At 39.2% G+C, this 17,035-nt stretch overlaps 2 protein-coding genes across 10 annotated transcripts in view; one reads left to right on the top strand and one right to left on the bottom strand.

Annotated features, from left to right (window-relative positions):
• Nucleotides 1-9,966, top strand: part of dcaf6 (ddb1 and cul4 associated factor 6) — a 37,800-nt gene extending 27,834 nt beyond the window's left edge. For 3 of the 7 annotated variants that reach the window (XM_017469667.3, XM_017469673.3, XM_017469672.2), the window contains 10 exons: nt 2,204-2,263; nt 3,558-3,867; nt 4,198-4,295; nt 4,435-4,702; nt 4,959-5,000; nt 5,510-5,648; nt 5,749-5,905; nt 5,991-6,079; nt 6,637-6,742; nt 9,400-9,966. In XM_017469667.3, coding sequence (XP_017325156.1) covers nt 2,204-2,263; nt 3,558-3,867; nt 4,198-4,295; nt 4,435-4,702; nt 4,959-5,000; nt 5,510-5,648; nt 5,749-5,905; nt 5,991-6,079; nt 6,637-6,742; nt 9,400-9,440 — 1,310 coding nt within the window. In that variant the 3' untranslated portion in view covers nt 9,441-9,966. The remainder of the gene's footprint in view (nt 1-2,203; nt 2,264-3,557; nt 3,868-4,197; nt 4,296-4,434; nt 4,703-4,958; nt 5,001-5,509; nt 5,649-5,748; nt 5,906-5,990; nt 6,080-6,636; nt 6,743-9,399) is intronic. The other 4 variants (XM_017469668.3, XM_017469671.3, XM_017469669.3 and 1 more) reach the window with 4 other exon arrangements.
• Nucleotides 9,967-10,412: 446 nt separating this feature from the next.
• gpr161a (G protein-coupled receptor 161a) lies at nt 10,413-16,910 on the bottom strand. 3 transcript variants are annotated; one of them, XM_017469674.3, is made up of 6 exons: nt 16,251-16,910; nt 13,628-13,997; nt 12,608-13,326; nt 12,372-12,479; nt 11,984-12,103; nt 10,413-11,819 (listed from the first exon to the last, which is right to left on the bottom strand). In XM_017469674.3, exons 2-6 carry the CDS (start codon nt 13,978-13,980, stop codon nt 11,554-11,556), a joined length of 1,566 nt encoding a protein of 521 aa, XP_017325163.1. In that variant the 5' UTR covers nt 13,981-13,997; nt 16,251-16,910; the 3' UTR covers nt 10,413-11,553. The 3 variants fall into 3 exon arrangements, with proteins under 3 accessions (XP_017325163.1, XP_017325165.1, XP_053536963.1); XM_017469676.2 differs by lacking the exon at nt 16,251-16,910 and adding an exon at nt 14,388-16,244; XM_053680988.1 differs by lacking the exon at nt 16,251-16,910 and adding an exon at nt 14,983-16,244.
• Between the last annotated feature and the right edge of the window lie 125 nt (nt 16,911-17,035).

The following is a 17,035-nucleotide window of genomic DNA, read 5'->3' as shown; positions in this document are numbered from 1 at the left end:
GTCGACCATGGTAAGGCCTGTTCTGAGTGGAACCTGTCCTGTTAAACCGCTGTATGGTCTTGGCCACTGTGCTGGAGCTCAGTGTCAGGGTCTTGGCAATCTTCTTATAGCCTAGGCCATCTTTATGTAGAGCAACAATTCTTTTTTTCAGCTCCTCAGAGAGTTCTTTGCTATGAGGTGCCATGTAGAACTTCCAGTGACCAGTATGAAGGAGTGTGAGAGCAATGACACCAAATTTAACACACCTGCTCCCCATTCACACCGAGACCTTGTAACACTAACAAGTCACATGACACCGGGGAGGGAAAATGGATAATTGGGCCCAGTTTGGACATTTTTACTTAGGGGTGTACTCACTTTTGTTGCCAGCGCTTTAGACATTAATTGCTGTGTGTTGAGTTATTTTGAGGGGACAGAAAATTTACACTGTTACACAAGCTGTACACTCACTACTTTACATTGTAGCAAAGTGTCACTTCAGTGTTGTCACATGAAAAGTTATAATCAAATATTTACAAAAATGTGAGGGGTGTAATCACTTTTGTGAGGTACTGTATATCATTATATTTGTGCGGTGTATTACTCAACAAAAGATCTAATAAATTTGATAAATTTATCTGAACATGTCAAATTTACTGAAGTGGGACTTTGAATCAGCTGTGTTAAGTTAAAGATATCCAAAAAAAGATTTTAAATTGTTTGAAACAGGGGATAACGAGTTCCCGTTAAAATCACCAACTAATAATACTTCATTAAAATCAATTTTTGAAAGATGCTGTTGTAATAAAGCAGCTTCAGATTTTCTGTTGGATGCCTATAACAACCAACCAACCAGATGTCAGATGAACTTCTTTAAAAAGCTCCATTTTTAAAGCTAAAAACTCAAACATCTTGCTAATCGATAAGATGCAGTTATCACCCTGGTGTGAAATTTATTCATTACATAAATTACAATTCCACCTCCCTTTCTCGGGCGGTCACATCTAAACAGAGTGTAACCACTTATATTTATTTCCTTATCCGGTATTTCACAGCCTGTTGTATGTAGCTCCTTGGGGTAGGCCAAGATGGATGGGTTTTTTTTTTCAGGTGATCCTTAACGCACTTCGATCATTTACAAGCTCCTGGTGTGACAGGATTTCACCTCAAATAAACCGAGTCGAGCCTCAGGTACCATCCATTCCTTTCACAAGAATATGGCTTCAGTCTGCTGCTTGAGTGCAGGTTAAATTAAATAGCGTATGGCCCGGAGCGATTGATGGAAGTCTCTGAGATGCAGTTGCGCTAAGCTTAGAACATACCACCACCACCACCACCACTCAGCTGGCCGGAAATATATGGGTTCAATAACTAGAGATCAAATTGTGCACTAATAATACAATTTGTTCTTTATTGCTGACTTAAGTGCTTCAGTAAGGATTTTGTGGTGGAGCTGCAGTTCATGTGAATAAACCCAGAGAGCAGGAGTAAATTGACTGGAATGGGAATAAATCAGTTAATAAGTATTATAAAGGTCATCCGTGTGTCCTCCCGTTCGGCAGTGGCTCTGCTATGGTTGGCCTAAATGGACATTATTGTGGAAGCTGGCAAGTTGTTTGGCTGATTTTATGCAGTCAGAATTGAGGTGGAAGGTGGTTTTTATATAAAGGGTATCTGTGAATCTCGTTTGGTGTGTGAGGTTTCTATTAAATTCACACGCTGTTTTCCTGAAGTGGAAATATGGAAATTATAGTATTGGAACTGCAAGATATGACTTACAAAACTGCACCGAGAGTAAAATGTGGATATTAAAATGTCAGTAATGAGCATTACAGCTCCTGTTATTTTGTTACTTTTATACATTTTAGTCTTTAACATGCGAGATGAAGCTGTCTTTTAGCATTACATATTAGGCATGAAAACTAATTGCGCTATATCAGTGTACATTGGTCTGACTCTACTAAGGGCTCCCTTCTAGACATCAACTGATGACCTGCTGTCAAGCTTCATATCCTAAGCTGTGAATGGCATTAGTGATTAAGCATTTACTTTGGACTTAGTAGCTGTTTTTATGCAGGACACTTCTTTCTTATCATTTGGATTCTGCTTGTGCTGCAGTATGATGGCTGTGTACTAGACCTGTAGTTTTGGCCCCGGGTTCATCGTTTCTTTGCTCATTTCTTTTTACTATTTGCTTATTCAGTACATTTTGTTTGTGTTGCAGATTCTCCTTCGTCTGCGGTAAACAAACAGCTTGGATCCATGACTCTGGATGAGCAGCCTGGTGCGTCACTTCCCCTCTTCCGCCATTCTTCCCTTCCTTTCATTCCCTTAATTCAGCTGTCTTTTTTCTGTCCCCATGCACTTTTTGTCACATTGGTACAACAGTGTCTTTTCTTTCTATGGCATCAGCATCATAAGTCAATGGGCAGGTTCTTAAAATCCATCACTTTTTAGTAGATGCTAGCTGTTCTATTGAAAGCCATTTTGAAAGTAATGGCTCAGCTGAAAGATTAAATTGTCCTGTGTTTTTTGTTGTATATAAAATATACATGAAATAAACACGAGGGAGACCTAGTATGAGTAATATGTAATCTTACTGAGAATTCACTGGGCTGATGGACTGTATGAACGGATGTTCACCTAAGACACAACATACAGATAAGCAAGGTGCAGGGGGTTAACAATACATGTATTTGAATAAGTTGGCAAAGCAGGTTGGCAAACATTGTCTTTAACCTTAAATTCTATGTTAAATGCCCGGCTTAAGGTTTCTTGTCATCACTACTAAACTTTTTTTTTTTTTTTTTTTTTTTTTTTTTTTAACACAGCTTTTTAAAAATCTGAACAGCTTTAAAATGTAGTCTGGTTAGTTCAAGCAGTTAATTTTTTTTAGTTTTTAAAATGAAAATGTATTTGGGGATGCTTATGCTCTTAAGACTTGATGTACTTCTTCATAGCTGGTGAGCTTATGCTGATTGTGCCAGTTGATGATTGTACTTTTAACCTTGCCGTGATGTTTAAAGAATGTTTCCTTTCGCTCAGTAAGTTCCCCTCCTAAATTGCACTCTGGTTGTATTGGTTAAAGGCTTTACCAGTAAACCATGCTTACAGTAGTTAACTTGTTCTTACTTTCTTCTTCACCAACTGAATCCTCAGTTTGCCCTCTGCTTGTGGCTTGAGGCTATTGTTATGTTGTGTTGAAATGCAAACTGATCATTCTAGTGGTGTAACTTTCCTCTCTTCACACATCTTGCATCACGTTACCATGAAGTGTGAGGTTTGTATTATATATGTTGACGCAATGCCAATAATGTCTTTACAGTAAATATTGTCTTTAATACCAAGTATCATGCTTTGCTCTGTTCTCCCTTCCAAACTGTTTCCAGGGTGATGGTGCTGTCACTTTCAGAATCAAATGACTGCTTTGATTATCTGTTATGTCCAAATCAGCAAATTCATCCCTCAGATTATTTAATCTTAGTGTTGTTCACATTCATAGCTGCAGTTCTGAAGAGATTTCAGCTGTTCTTAGACCATGTTTCTATTTGTCTTTGGTCTCTCTTTCTCTGTTTCAGGAAGCACTGAAGCAAGTATCAGCCAGGCCTGTGCAGAAGATGGTACTGGAACCTGCTCCTCAATTCCTGCTGCTGAAGCTGGCAGTGAAGCCACCTCCTCCACTCATGCTGTTGAAGATGACCGTGGAGCCTGCTCTTCAAGTCCAGCTGCAGAAGGTGGAGCTGGCAGTGGCAGTGGGACAGGAGGAGTGGGCTCTGGCACTGGGCGAGTGGCTACAGCAGCAGGCACACCTGAGCCTGTCCTGAGCCTGCATTACAGTACGGAGGGCACCACCACCAGCACCATCAAATTAGACTTCACCGATGAATGGTGAGCGATCAGATCAGCACCCGACATATCTCACTGAGTGTCCCTTATAGTTTCTGGCTGAAAAAGGAAACAAGTACCTCTCTTGTAAACATTGTCTGCAAAGAAAGAATTTCACAGCATTAAAAATGAAATCCTGCAGCAGTCTAAAATCAACAGAATAACAGTTTGAAAATAATCAAAACAAAGAGCAGGTTTTGCCATACAGTATTTGTACTGTATGCTAACATGAGCCTTAACCAATTTTCTAATTACTTTGTTTTGCCACAGTATTTCCCACAGAGCCAATAGGTCAAAAGAGTCCATTAAATATGTCTTTGCATCAATGTGCAGGAGTAATCTAGCATCTGGCTCCAGAACTGGTGGTGGAGGACAAAGGCCTGCTCAAGCAAGGGAGAATCAGGGGCCTGCAGCATTAAATCCAGAACAGGGTGAGCCATTATTTCAGCAACAACAACATTAGTCCATATTAATAAAATCTTCTGTTTAAGGCTAACTACTGTCCTCTTGTTCATCCTGGAACCATGAGCTAGCATGATCACCATATTTGCCACTGCTCCTCCTCTGCAGCATTAGGAGAGTCAGTGCCAGAGGCGAGTGGGAGCTCAGAGAGTGGCACTGAGAGGGCCTCGGGAAGCTCTCAGGGAAGCACATTGCTGCAAGGCACAGCCTTTTCAGAGAATCCAGCAGCAGCAGAAGGTTGCAAGAGGACTGAACCAGGTGCGGAGGGCACTCAGGCTTCCACACAACCCTCACGCAGTAACCAGGACTCAGATGACAGCGATGATGACCCGATTCTCATCCCCTCAGCCAGGTACAGAGGAGGTCAGGGACAAAGGTATGGGCTTTTAGTACTCAAAACTTGGGTGAAGTATAATTCTTGTAGAGCTTCTGCTGTGAAGGAATTATAATAAAGTCCAGACTACCCTTAATACATATAATGTCTACAATATGTGTAAGAAGTCATGTATTTTTTTCCACATTTTACATTTAGATGTATTATTTGTTTCAACATGGTACACCTAAGAAATAAATGTCGAAGTAAGGAAATGTATGCATTTTAGAAAAGAGTCTGAAGTTGTTTTTCTCATTAGGTTTAATTTCAGAGGCTCTGCAATAGGTGATAGGATGATCAGGTATTGTGATGAGCTCATTTCTAAAATAATCTAGCTTCAAGAAGTAAACAGTTTGTTGATTTTTTTTTTCTTTTTTTTTCTCACATATATTAACCTTGAAAATGTGTTCATGGTGGAGTGGAATTACAAATGCTTTTCACAGGGACTAACTTGTCACCTTATTTGCTCGAGTGTGTTACAAAAATGTGTGGGTGGATTTTAATGGCACTTCAGTCAGTGACTAACCTGGCAAATGAGTGGAATGCATGTGTTTGGAAATGAGCCTCGTGTCTTATCAAGTATTCTTGTAATCACTGCATTTGGTACAGTGAACAGCAATAGTTCTACAGCATGGACATAAAGAGCATTTATTTAATCACTATTGCATTGTTTTTGTCACAATAATGTGAAAATACGTCACAGCTTATTTAAAATTGACAGCCAATTTGCCTTTGTTATTGTGTAAATGCAGTCAGAATGCCGCTAGCCCTCATGATGTCAATGAAGTCTATATTTAATTCTCTGTCCAGACGCTCAGCAGCAGCCCGTATCCAGGAACTCTTGCGCAGGAGAAAGGAAAGGCGTGAGATGGAGGAGAGCGAGACCAAGAACATCAGACGCCCTGCAGTCAAAATGATGTATAAGGGCCACCGTAACTCCAGGACCATGGTGTGCAGCTGTACAGTGCTGTGCAAGAAGAACTAATAATTGCCAGCAGTATCTTATCAATCTTAAGTTAACTATCTTTCCTTTATCTTTGTGAATACAGATAAAGGAGTCGTGTTTCTGGGGAAATAACTTTGTAATGAGTGGCTCCGACTGTGGCCATATTTTCATCTGGGACAGACATACAGGAGAGCACCTGATGCTTCTGGAGGCTGATAATCATGTAGTTAACTGTCTGCAGCCTCACCCTTACGACCCAAGTGAGTATCACAATGCTCTTTTGAACACGGGCCAGGAGAAAATCAGTAAAGAAATCAATGTTATAGCTACTTTGTCTTTTGCCAGTTCTTGCTTCGTCTGGAATTGACTATGACATCAAAATCTGGTCCCCACTTGAGCAGTCACCTTCGTTTAACAGAGACCTTGCTGAAGAGGTACAGTAAAGCTCCTTTGCTGATTGTTTTCTAAACCAGAGCACCAAGAAAAAAAATGAAGGCCTAAAAGACAATGGGACGTGCTGGAGATATAAGAATTTGTATTCTGCAATATATGTGGGCCTAGATGTCCTATTTATAGGTGCACTAGAGGGCAGCAGAGCTTGACACATCTCTGTATGGTCCAGATTAACAGGCGGAGGTGATGTCATATTAGGATAAGGAATGCGAGGGACTTCCTTGGCTCTGTGCCTGAGACATAAACTAATGGAACAGTTGAACATAGTTAAGATTCCAAGCTGCTGTAACAAAGTCCTCTTATACGAGAGGTTAACCCTCAGCAACATTCAGAAATCTGAGTCTCCCTTTCAGGTTGCTGTTAGTGCATCACTGAACAAAAGTGCCACTTGGCCAATAATACATAAGATGTATAAGAGTTTTATATACTGTATTATGATCCTGCCTTAATCAATTTAATATGCAATAGAGAAACTCTACTGGTCAGTTAACTACTCACTGTAGCAGGGATCCTTTATATGTGGTATATTGTGTTGTAGGTGATAGCTCGTAATGAACTGATGCTGGAAGAAACGAGAAACACCATTACTGTTCCTGCCTCCTTCATGCTCCGAATGCTGGCCTCACTCAATCACCTCCGAACAGGTGAACTTCACATTCCACACTATTTGGAGTACAACTCTTGTCCAGAGTGTCTGTTTCTCAGGTTCCAGTTTTGGAGTCTAAAGCCTGATTTGTAGTCCTGCATTGATGGGTATTTACGTCTTTGCATCTCGGCGTAGCGAGGCGGATCATGGGTAAACGTGGCACAGAGGCGTGCTAGCCTGCAGTCCTCCTTATGCATATTTTCGGTTCATCAGCGGAACACTGATTGGATGGTGGTGAGGCGTGACAATTATGTAGATGGAAACAGTTTGATTAGACGTTGTGACATTTCTTCTGCAGGTGTAATCAAATTCAGATTAATAATGTTTATCATCAATCAGAGTAATACTGTTAAAAGTACATCTGAAGTGTTAACATTAAATTATAAAATAATAACATTTTCCCACATTGCATTCAGTACTTTCCATTTAAATATTAACTTTGTTAGTTTCTCAGATTGGTGTCTTTAATAAAAACTCCTCTATGATTGCACTGAACAGTGAGTATAAATGAACAGAAGCTAGTTTTCCCCTGTGTTTCACACACGTTTGCTTCACACGTGGTGATGTGATCACATTTTTATATAATGGATTTATTTACAGAAAACTACAATCATGATATTGTGTTAATATGTATTATATTAAGTATGAGGCTATATACTGGCTAAAGTTCATTATAATGGCCAGTTTAATCCTACAGAATCATTCACTTTCTCTTTCTTCTAATGGACTATCAATAAGCACACAGTGTAGGTGATGTACAACCCCTGGCAAAAATTATGGAATCGGTACACTCAAACGATGCTCACCCGGCTTTTTAACTTCGTAGCAAATAAACAAATCACAGATATGGCACGAAACAATTTTTGTTTAATAGCTGAACATTCTGGCTTCATGAAACCTCAAACAAATGAAATTAAATAGTTTTAATTAATGGCATATTTCTTTCTAGATTAAATAGAAGAAAAAAATATGGAATTATCAACAACAAATAAATCACAATTATTACTTTGTTGCTCTCGTCTGGCTTTTATGATGGCCTGAATTCTTTGAGGCATGGACTTCACTAATGAGAAACAATCATTTCAATACAATAATGATGGAATTCTCCATCAAGCTGGTTCCAGCTTTCTTGAATAGCAGTTGACAGATCAGCTTTGCAGGATGGAGCCTCGTCATGGACCATGTTTTTTTTTTAAATTTCCACCATAAATTTTCAATGGGATTGAGATCTGGACTGTTTGCTGGCCATGTCCTTTAAGTTGATCTGCATTTCCTGAAGAAAATCTTTAACACTCTTTGCTCTGTGGCAAGATGCATTATAATCTTGAAAAATGACTTCATCACGAAACCTATTTTCTATCAGTGGAATGAGGAAAGTGTCTAAAACTTCAATGTACATTGACTGTTGAGGTCTCCCCCAGTCATTTACCTAATGATAATAACAACCCCATATCATAAGTGAGCGGGGAAATTTGATTGTTTTCTTCAGGCAGTCATCTTTATATGTTTCATTAGAACGTCCTAAGACAAAAGTTCCAGCATCATCTCTTTGGCCAGTGCAGATTTGTGATTCATCACTGAAAATCACTTTCATCCAGTCGTCCACACGCCATGATTGCCCACTGTAGCCTTGTTTTCTTCTGTTTAAGTGTTATTGCTGGTTTTTGTTTGGCTTTTCTATATGTAAATCCATTCACGTAAACGTAAATTTCATTCAGCCCATTTCTTACAGTTCTGTCACAAGCGTTGACTCGTTTCTGACCATTTGTTTTTCATTTGTTTTGTTGTGGATTTTTTATATTTATTTTCAAGGCATATTGCTTCGAGTTTTGTCTTGATATTTGCCATCGTCCTTGATCTACCCGTATGTTTTCCTTTTATAACCTTCCCATTTTGTTTATACTTGAACCAAATTTTAAACACAGCTGACTGGGAACATCATCATCTTTTGCCACACTCCATGTTTGATTTCCTTCTTGAAGGAGTTTTATAATCCTTTCCATTTTCTCAATTGACAGATCTCTTGTTGGGGCCATGTTTACTTTCAAAAAGTCCAAGGCTGTAGTCTGTAAGCATTCTCTTAACTGCAGACTAATTAGCATTTTTAGACTTGTGCTAGTATTTGTTTTAGAAATGCAAATTAAAGGTGATTCCATCATTTCCCCCCTCTACTTGATCTGGGGATAAAATATATGGCATTAATTAAAATAATTTCATTTAATTTGTTAGAGATGTGTTTCATGAAGCCAGAATGTTCTGCTTTTAAACACAATAAATATCTGAGATTTGTTTATTTGCTGTGAAGTAAAAAAAAAAAAAAAAAAAAAAAAAGCCAGGTGAATATCATATGAGTGTGATGATTCCATATTTTTGCCATGGGTTGTAAACCACAGCAAGTCAATGAAAAATAAAACTAAAGCATCTGTCATTTAGTGATGTGGATTTAAACATTAGTTAAATTGAACTTAAATACACTGCTTCTAGTGGGGACACACTCAGATGTATAAATCAGCCCTAAGAGTGATGTTTAATACCATTACAATTTGAAAATACAAATGGACAAATCAAATTAGACCAGTTCATAACTTAGCATGGTTTAGGTAGTTGAGAAACAGGATGTTTATTTTACTTTTTGTCTCTCCCTTTAACTCCCAGACCGATCCGAGGGTTCTGGACAAGAGAACGAAGATGAGTAGTAGCTCTGCTGAGATTCTACCCTCCTCCCCTCATCACAATCGATCAGCATCATTTGCTTTAAAACAGTTTAATATTTGAGATTTGTACAGGCTGTGTAGAATATTACCTTGTTGGATCCATTTGTAGTATTCCTTTTTTTAAAAAGATGACTATTCTACTGATTACTTCACATGGGAGTAAATCATATGTGAGTGTGAGGAAAGATGAATAAATTGCAGTATATAAAAAAATATATAAATATAATATATAAGATGTGACCGAGGTAGCTAGATGATGGGTGCTTGAGAATATTTAAATGCAATATTTCTGTTGTGCAAAAGGTCTCGATTCGAACAGTGTTTGTGTGTGTGTGTGTGTGTGTGTGTGTGAGATTTTCTAGTTTTGTAGACCTGGAGTTATGCATGTCACATAAAATCATGCTTTAAGTTTATGTTCCGTAAAAAAGGGTTGCTACATTATTGTATTGTCAATTTTCCTTGAGTGGTTTGTCTAGACTACATTGCTTTTTAAAATATGATTTCCTCATTTGTTTGTTTGTTTGTTCTTCCAGGCACCTCTAATAGAATCAAATATATAGGTTTCAAATGAGAAACACTGCATGGATTTGTTGATGCGCACTGGATATGAAAATTATGTGAGTGGGTAGGTTTTTAAAGAAAACCTTTGATTGAAAGGTTCAGCCCACTGCTGTCTTTTGAAGTGGTTCTCCTCTGATAGATGGCAGAGCAATGCTAAGTGTTTCTCTGCTAATAGGACCGATGGTATTTGTTTTGGCAGCTGGTGGCCAGAGTGCACTGCTAAAAGCTAACTGATTACAGGGAATCAGACAAAATGGCTCTCCCTCAACACTCCATTCCCCATTTTGCTTTAAACCAGTCATTTCACACCATTCAGGAATGTGAACATGTCTCCGGTTCACCATCAGTTTCAGAATCATGAGAGGTTTAGGTACATTTAAAAGTACACCGGTCTAGAGGAAAACATTAATATTTATTCATTATTGTGCTGTGATCATTATGGACACGGAATAGTAGCTTTTAAACGACTGAATATATACAAACAGATACTCAGTCTTTGGGATTATAATAAACCAATACAAGAAATCCCTGTAGTTTGTGTTTTATGGTATTTTTTATAGCTTTTTTACCATGACAGTATACAGCACAATTAATATTGACTTTTGGTATAAAACATTCCACAGGAATTCTCAGACTAAATTGTAAACTATTCTTTGTTCAATTGGACGATTTGCAGGTCAGTGGAACAGTTTCCTTATTCTAACAGTAGCAGGAGAAAAGGAACCTTACCTCAAGACAGCACATATCATTTAAGTGCAACTGTACTAATAAAGACACAACATTGCTGTTCTTGCATCTCAATACTACTGGAGAAGTTCCAAATGCAATGAGTCCCAGCCTGTTTCAACAAAGACATCACGTCACAGGAGGCATAGAGTTGGATAAGCCTCTTGGATTGAGAATGAATACTAGCATATAAACAACTGCTCATAATACTGATTATAATGCACCACATTAACAGTTTTTTACATTAGAAAAACCATGGCATACTGCCACCAGAATAACTTTCTCAGCATAAAACAGGAATACAAGATTCCTTTGTTTTAAAACCCACCATCTTCATACAAAGTAAATTATACAAAGGAAAACAGAATAATATTTAAGGCTGACAGCACTAATTATTCCCCACAGACATCACAGGTACTCAATATAGTGGTTATGGCTTCCTTGCAAAAAAAAAAAAAAAACAAACAACAAAAAAGGCACCTTGACAAAGTACTGATTACAACTGTCTAAGTTGTACCTATTTTATGTGCCGCCTGTGCACAAACACAGCTTAGTTATCTTAACACAATACAACCAAACCTCTCCCCCCCTTTGCTATAAAGGGGCATCTCCATTACAGTACATTTAACTTTGTCCACACAGGTCTCAGTCTCCTTTATGCAAGTTTTTAACCAGCTCATGGTTCCTATATTTATCAATTACATAAATAATAAGCCACATTTTGGATGGTTGAGTACCTTAAGAAGACTCTGTACCAAACAAGGCAGCATAGTGCACAGTGTACACTTAAAGTGCAGTGTATATACCATCAGACAAATCCATCATGGACATTTTCTTCATCTTCATCATCTTTGACTATTCCTTCATCAATGCTCTCCATTCTAAGCCTCTGTCCATCTAGATACCGTGGTCCTCTCTGTGTGTTGCGTGCTATCAATAAACTGCTAGGAATTGGCATGCTCTCCCCAAACAGCTGCAGCTTGGCATCATTCTCTATGACCTTTGCCAGACAGTATGCAAAGCTGTCAAGGGACTTATGGACATCGGCAGTAACTTGGACTGTTGGGAAGTCACCTGGATAAAGATGTAATTATGGGTAAGACATAACTTGCAACAAATACACATGGTTTCTCAATGTTGCTATACAGTATATAAACGCTATTATTAAGGTACTTAATGAGAGACTGGTTTGCCCTATTGATTTTTTGCTGATACAAAAGCCAAAAGGGTCCACATACTTTTACGAGGTTGTTCTACTTGGTCCTCAAATGTGACGGAGCTTCTTCTTTTAAAGCCATTGCAGTGTGTGAAATGCGAGGTGTCAGATGAGTAGTTATCCAGTAGCATGATGTCTGTAGCTGAAGGTGAAAACAGTTAGGATCACTCAAATACCTTAAATGTTGAATGGCATAATCGTCTGCATTATGTATCTCAAAGCTATGTATACACTGCACAGGCCCATATATTTGTGCTATTTACAGTTAAAAAAAAAAAAAAAATCACCAGTAATCATTGCCTTTAGGTGTTCTCCAAAATATTTGGTTGTGATTGGAGAAAAGTTCCTTTGTCTGTAATCACTATGAGAATTGTGGGTGAGTGCAGTCTCTGCATGTTGCACATACATACCTGAGTCTTGAGTATAACTGAACCCAGTATCACCAGTGCTACTACCAGGCCTTAAGAGTTGCCCTCCTCCAACTAGCATTGCTGTCAGGTGTGGAGACATCCCCAGATCTGAAGGATACATTTAATTATGACAATTAGCAAGTTTAGGTTTTCGACACTTCAGGGCATTTAAACACATCACAACACCGACAAGAATGCAACACATGCACAAGCTCTATTCATCTCTAGGGACTAACCAGTGATCCGGTTTGAGATGCTGAAGAGTCGTGACGTCCTGTGACGTGTGACGAATGACTCTCGGTAGTAGCGGTCCCCAAAGCACATACCCAGCAGCTCCTTACGCACAGTTTTGTTCCATAGTCCATAGATTAATGGGTGGCATGCTGCACTGGTAAAAGACAGCCAGGATGCTAGAGTCTCCACCTGTGGAGAAACACTACCTTTTCCCCACAATGCCTCAGTTCCAATCACTACCACATAGGGCCCCCAGGTAGCCAAGAATGTCCCTATCACCACCAGGATGGTGATGAAAGCTTTGCACTGGTTGCCTGAGTATATGAGGCTCTTGCGGCTGCTGTTAGAAGAGGTGGAGGTGTTGGAGTTCTTGCGACCATTCTTTTGCATGCCAGACTCCTCCTGGGCAACCACCACAGTCCCACAATACACCTTACGTGCTTTGATACGAGCTACACGGAAAATAACACTGTAGCACACTAGCATAGCCACCAGGGGAAGCAAGCAGCACCAAGTGACCCAGAAAGATGTATAGCCAACTTCCTTGTGCCAGGCTGCTGTGCAGGTCCACTTGAAGTTATCAAACTCAAACGCCGACCAACCAAAAAGTGGCGGCAGGCAGCCCACTAAAGAGTGAAGCCAAATGTAAACAATGGCCACTGTGGCCCGATTTCCTGTGATCTTCATTGGGTAGATCATAGGGTATAATACAGCATAGTACCTGTAAAGATTAAGAATGGATTGTAGTATCAAGAGAGTTACACTAAAAATGACAATACATTTAATGTAATAATATTATTTAATTCATAAAAATTTTATATTTATAATAATTAACATTTGATGACAAATATTAAATAAAAATACACTCACTGGTTCAAAAAAATAATTACAACATGAACAGAGATAAGATTTGATTTTTTCCATTTGATTTTCTCGACTTACTGGCAAATAAACTGAATCCAGACTTTTCTCATGTAAATTTTTATTTATTTATTTATTTATTTTATGACAAACAGACTCACCTGTCAATGGCAATGGCTCCTAGCGTGAGCATGCTAGCGGCACTAACAAGCAGATAAAGCAAGGCTGTGAAGTTGCACCACACCACCCCAAACATCCATTCTCGCTGCAGAGAGCTGGCTACCACAAAAGGGAGAGTGAGCACTGACAGAAGCAGGTTGGACAAGGTCAGGCTGAACACAAACTTGTTGCTAGGTGTCAGCAGGTAGGGCTTCTTATAAAGCGTCACAACAACAAGCAGATTTCCTAAGCAGATGAGCAAAGCAATAACTATGATTGAGGCCGACTCGAGCACCATTGTCCCGCTGGCACCCGAACCCTCCACCGCTGTGCCATTCTTGGTGCTGTTCATCATGGAAGGATGTTATGCACCTAAAGGAAAAACAACCAATTGGGCAATGATTAGATCTCACACTTTGAGAGCATTCTGTATTCAGTATCAACAGATTTAGAGTAAGTACCAAATTATTCATGTAGCTAATGAGTTCATAGTGCAGCACTGAGATGCCAGCCAATGTAATTATTTAAAAATACACAGGGATTACTACTGGCTTTACAAAGCAGCTTTTGTTACTGTAACCCCATGTGGTGTTATTATTCTGTTTATTTAGTGCTCATTTGTCCCCAGATAAATGCATCTCAAATGTGTCCTGTATCTCAAAGCTTTTTTTAGATTTATGATGCAGAAATCTAATTATCATACATATACATACACAATATCAGAGGGGATGGTGGAGTTGAGAAGACTTATGAGATGGATACCTGTAAAAGTACTTAAACGGGGGGGGGTCGATTTTTGCTCCTCTTTTAATGAGGATAGACTGTCAAGTTGTTTACACGGAACAAAGCAAGGGTTCAATCATTTTTTTTTATATTTCCTTTCCCCCCCCATTCATTCACCCATTCACTCATTTTCCATCTGGTATCCCTGGTGGGTTTGTAGTGGCAGCAGGCTGAGAAGTTCATCACAACCTCTCTTATCTATGGCCAAATATTTCAGCTCCTCCTGAGGGATCCCCAGATGGTCCCAAGCCAATTGTGATGCTATCTCTCCAGCATTTCCTGGGTCAACCTCAGGGTCTCCATCCAGTGGGACATGTCTAATGCAGCTCTAGTGGGAGCTGTCCAGGGGCATCCTTGTAAGGTGCCTGAACTTACTCCTCTCCAGTTGGATTAGCGGCTCTACTACAAGGCCCGCCCGGATTGTCAAGATTCCCACACTATCCCGCAATATAAGCCCAGCAACTCCACAGAGGAACCAAAGTTCTGCAGCTTGTACTTCTTGTTCCTTCTTCTATCTTTCTTTTTTACGAACCATAGCCAGTGACTGTAGGTGAAGATATGGATGTAGACTGACCTATAAACAGGACATTCTTAATCAAACTGAGCTCCTGCATCACCACAACAGACTGGTCACAGCGACTGTAAAACTGGCCTGATCCGTTTGCCAAACTCACACTGTATTTTTACAATCACATGAACATTTGGGTGAAGTGTTCTCAAACTGTCCTAAAACAAATTTTATAAGGAGAAGACAGTCAATGTGACATGCAACAACAATGATGCATTAAACTTCTGACACAGCCAAAACAACTTGGTGTGATTTCAAATATCGATGGAACTTAAAAACAAACAAACAAAAAATTGGACCTTATATCACATAATAGTTATCCAAAGGGAATGAGAAAGGTATGAGTTTCACAACAGGGACTGGGTTTGAAAACTGTAGTTTAATTACATTCCCAATTGAGTCATTTCAAGTATAGTTCCATCCTAAAAAGAGTTATCACACACTTGCCACAATATTAAATATACTTATCTGTGTGGTTTCTGTGCGTCTCTGTAAAACATCCTACAATCTATAAAACATTATCAAATGATACACTGCACAGATGAAATCAGCAATAGCAAACATTCAGAGTAACTTTAAATGTACATTTTAAATTACGGACATATTCGGAGGTTCCTGTAACATAGTAGCAGTATAATGGCGGTTGATGTAGCTGGTGGTCCTGCACTTCTGTTAGCTACTAAATCATCGTAAAAACCTCAAGAAGTAAAACCCTGTAACAAATCCTGTAATTTCTGGTAAAGTTAATGTGTGTGTGTGTGTGTGTGTGTCCCAAAGCCGAATAATCATTTCATGCATCAGTAAAAGTAACTGGGTAAAACCTGCATAGTATATTAGTGATAGAAATACTCAGTATGCCCTATTTAAACTATATCTAGTGCTGGATAGCGTTTAAACATTTTGCATGCAGTTACAAAACGCTAATAAATAAATAAATGGGTTAGCAAGTTAGGCAGTTTTGCTAATGTCGCTTCCTAGCGCAACATTGTGCTGCTATTGTACAGGACGAGAAGAAACGCGATTTACGCTCGCTTCTGATTCTTCTTCCATGAATTATGAAAACATCCTTTAACATTACATTTAATGAAAACAGCAGTATCACAACTACTCATTTCATTTCCAGTACTCGTCTCCCAGAGAGAGAGAGAGAGAGAGAGAGAGAGAGAGAGAGAAGAAGGACGTTAGCTAAATTAGCTAGCAACATTGAATATAAAGGAATGAAAGTTTCTCCTTAGAAGGATCAGCTAACTCAGGCGCATATAAAGTCTACTCACCTCAAGAGAGAGATGCTTCAGACGCTCACCGTCCCATGAGAACATGGCAGAAGTTTTGGACGGGTTTGGACCTTTTTGGGGGGGGGGAATGATCAGCAGTGTGTGAAATCTGAATGCATTTTCCACGAGAGAAATCCTTCTTTGTGGTGGTCGATGTGGATAAAGAAGAGGGCAGTCCTTGGGTTGTAATGGCGTCTGAATGCCAGGGTTGAAAACTTCCCTCAATCCCTCTCCCCTTCCAACAGACTCCTAACATTCCCATAACCAAACCCGAGTGGGCGCTCCGACTCAGGTTTATGTTTTACGGGACTTTTATAAGTACTGATACTGCTTTTGTCCCCGTGTATTAAAGGAAAACAAGTACTTCATGTATCGTTTCTTACTCCAAATTCCTTAGCTGGATTATATATAAACTTAACGTTTTATCACACATCGTGAAAGAACCAATTGATTATGTATTTGAAAGAAAGCATCAACAGATTATTATTTTAAATTAAACATTCTTAGCATCATGAAGTGGATTAAAAATATTCCCGCATTATTTTTTGCATAAGGATCATGTGTGAATCACGGCCAATCCAATCACCCCTCCCCCGGGTAGAGGGCTCTTGTCCCGGGGTTAAATTCTAAACAGCTTCCCACTGGTAATGAAGTACACTACCAAGTGTGTAGTGTAAATAAATTTTCTTTCATAGCCTCAGCCTAGAGTTCTCAGACTTTTTGCAGTCAGGGACCCCATTTAAATTCCAAGTACATATTAATTCCATGGACATTATTTAAATGTG

This window comes from Ictalurus punctatus, chromosome 6, assembly GCF_001660625.3.
Source record: "Ictalurus punctatus breed USDA103 chromosome 6, Coco_2.0, whole genome shotgun sequence".
Lineage (NCBI taxonomy): Eukaryota > Metazoa > Chordata > Actinopteri > Siluriformes > Ictaluridae > Ictalurus > Ictalurus punctatus.
The sequence above is the reverse complement of the archived record's forward strand: the minus strand, read 5'-3'. Positions and strand labels throughout refer to the sequence as shown.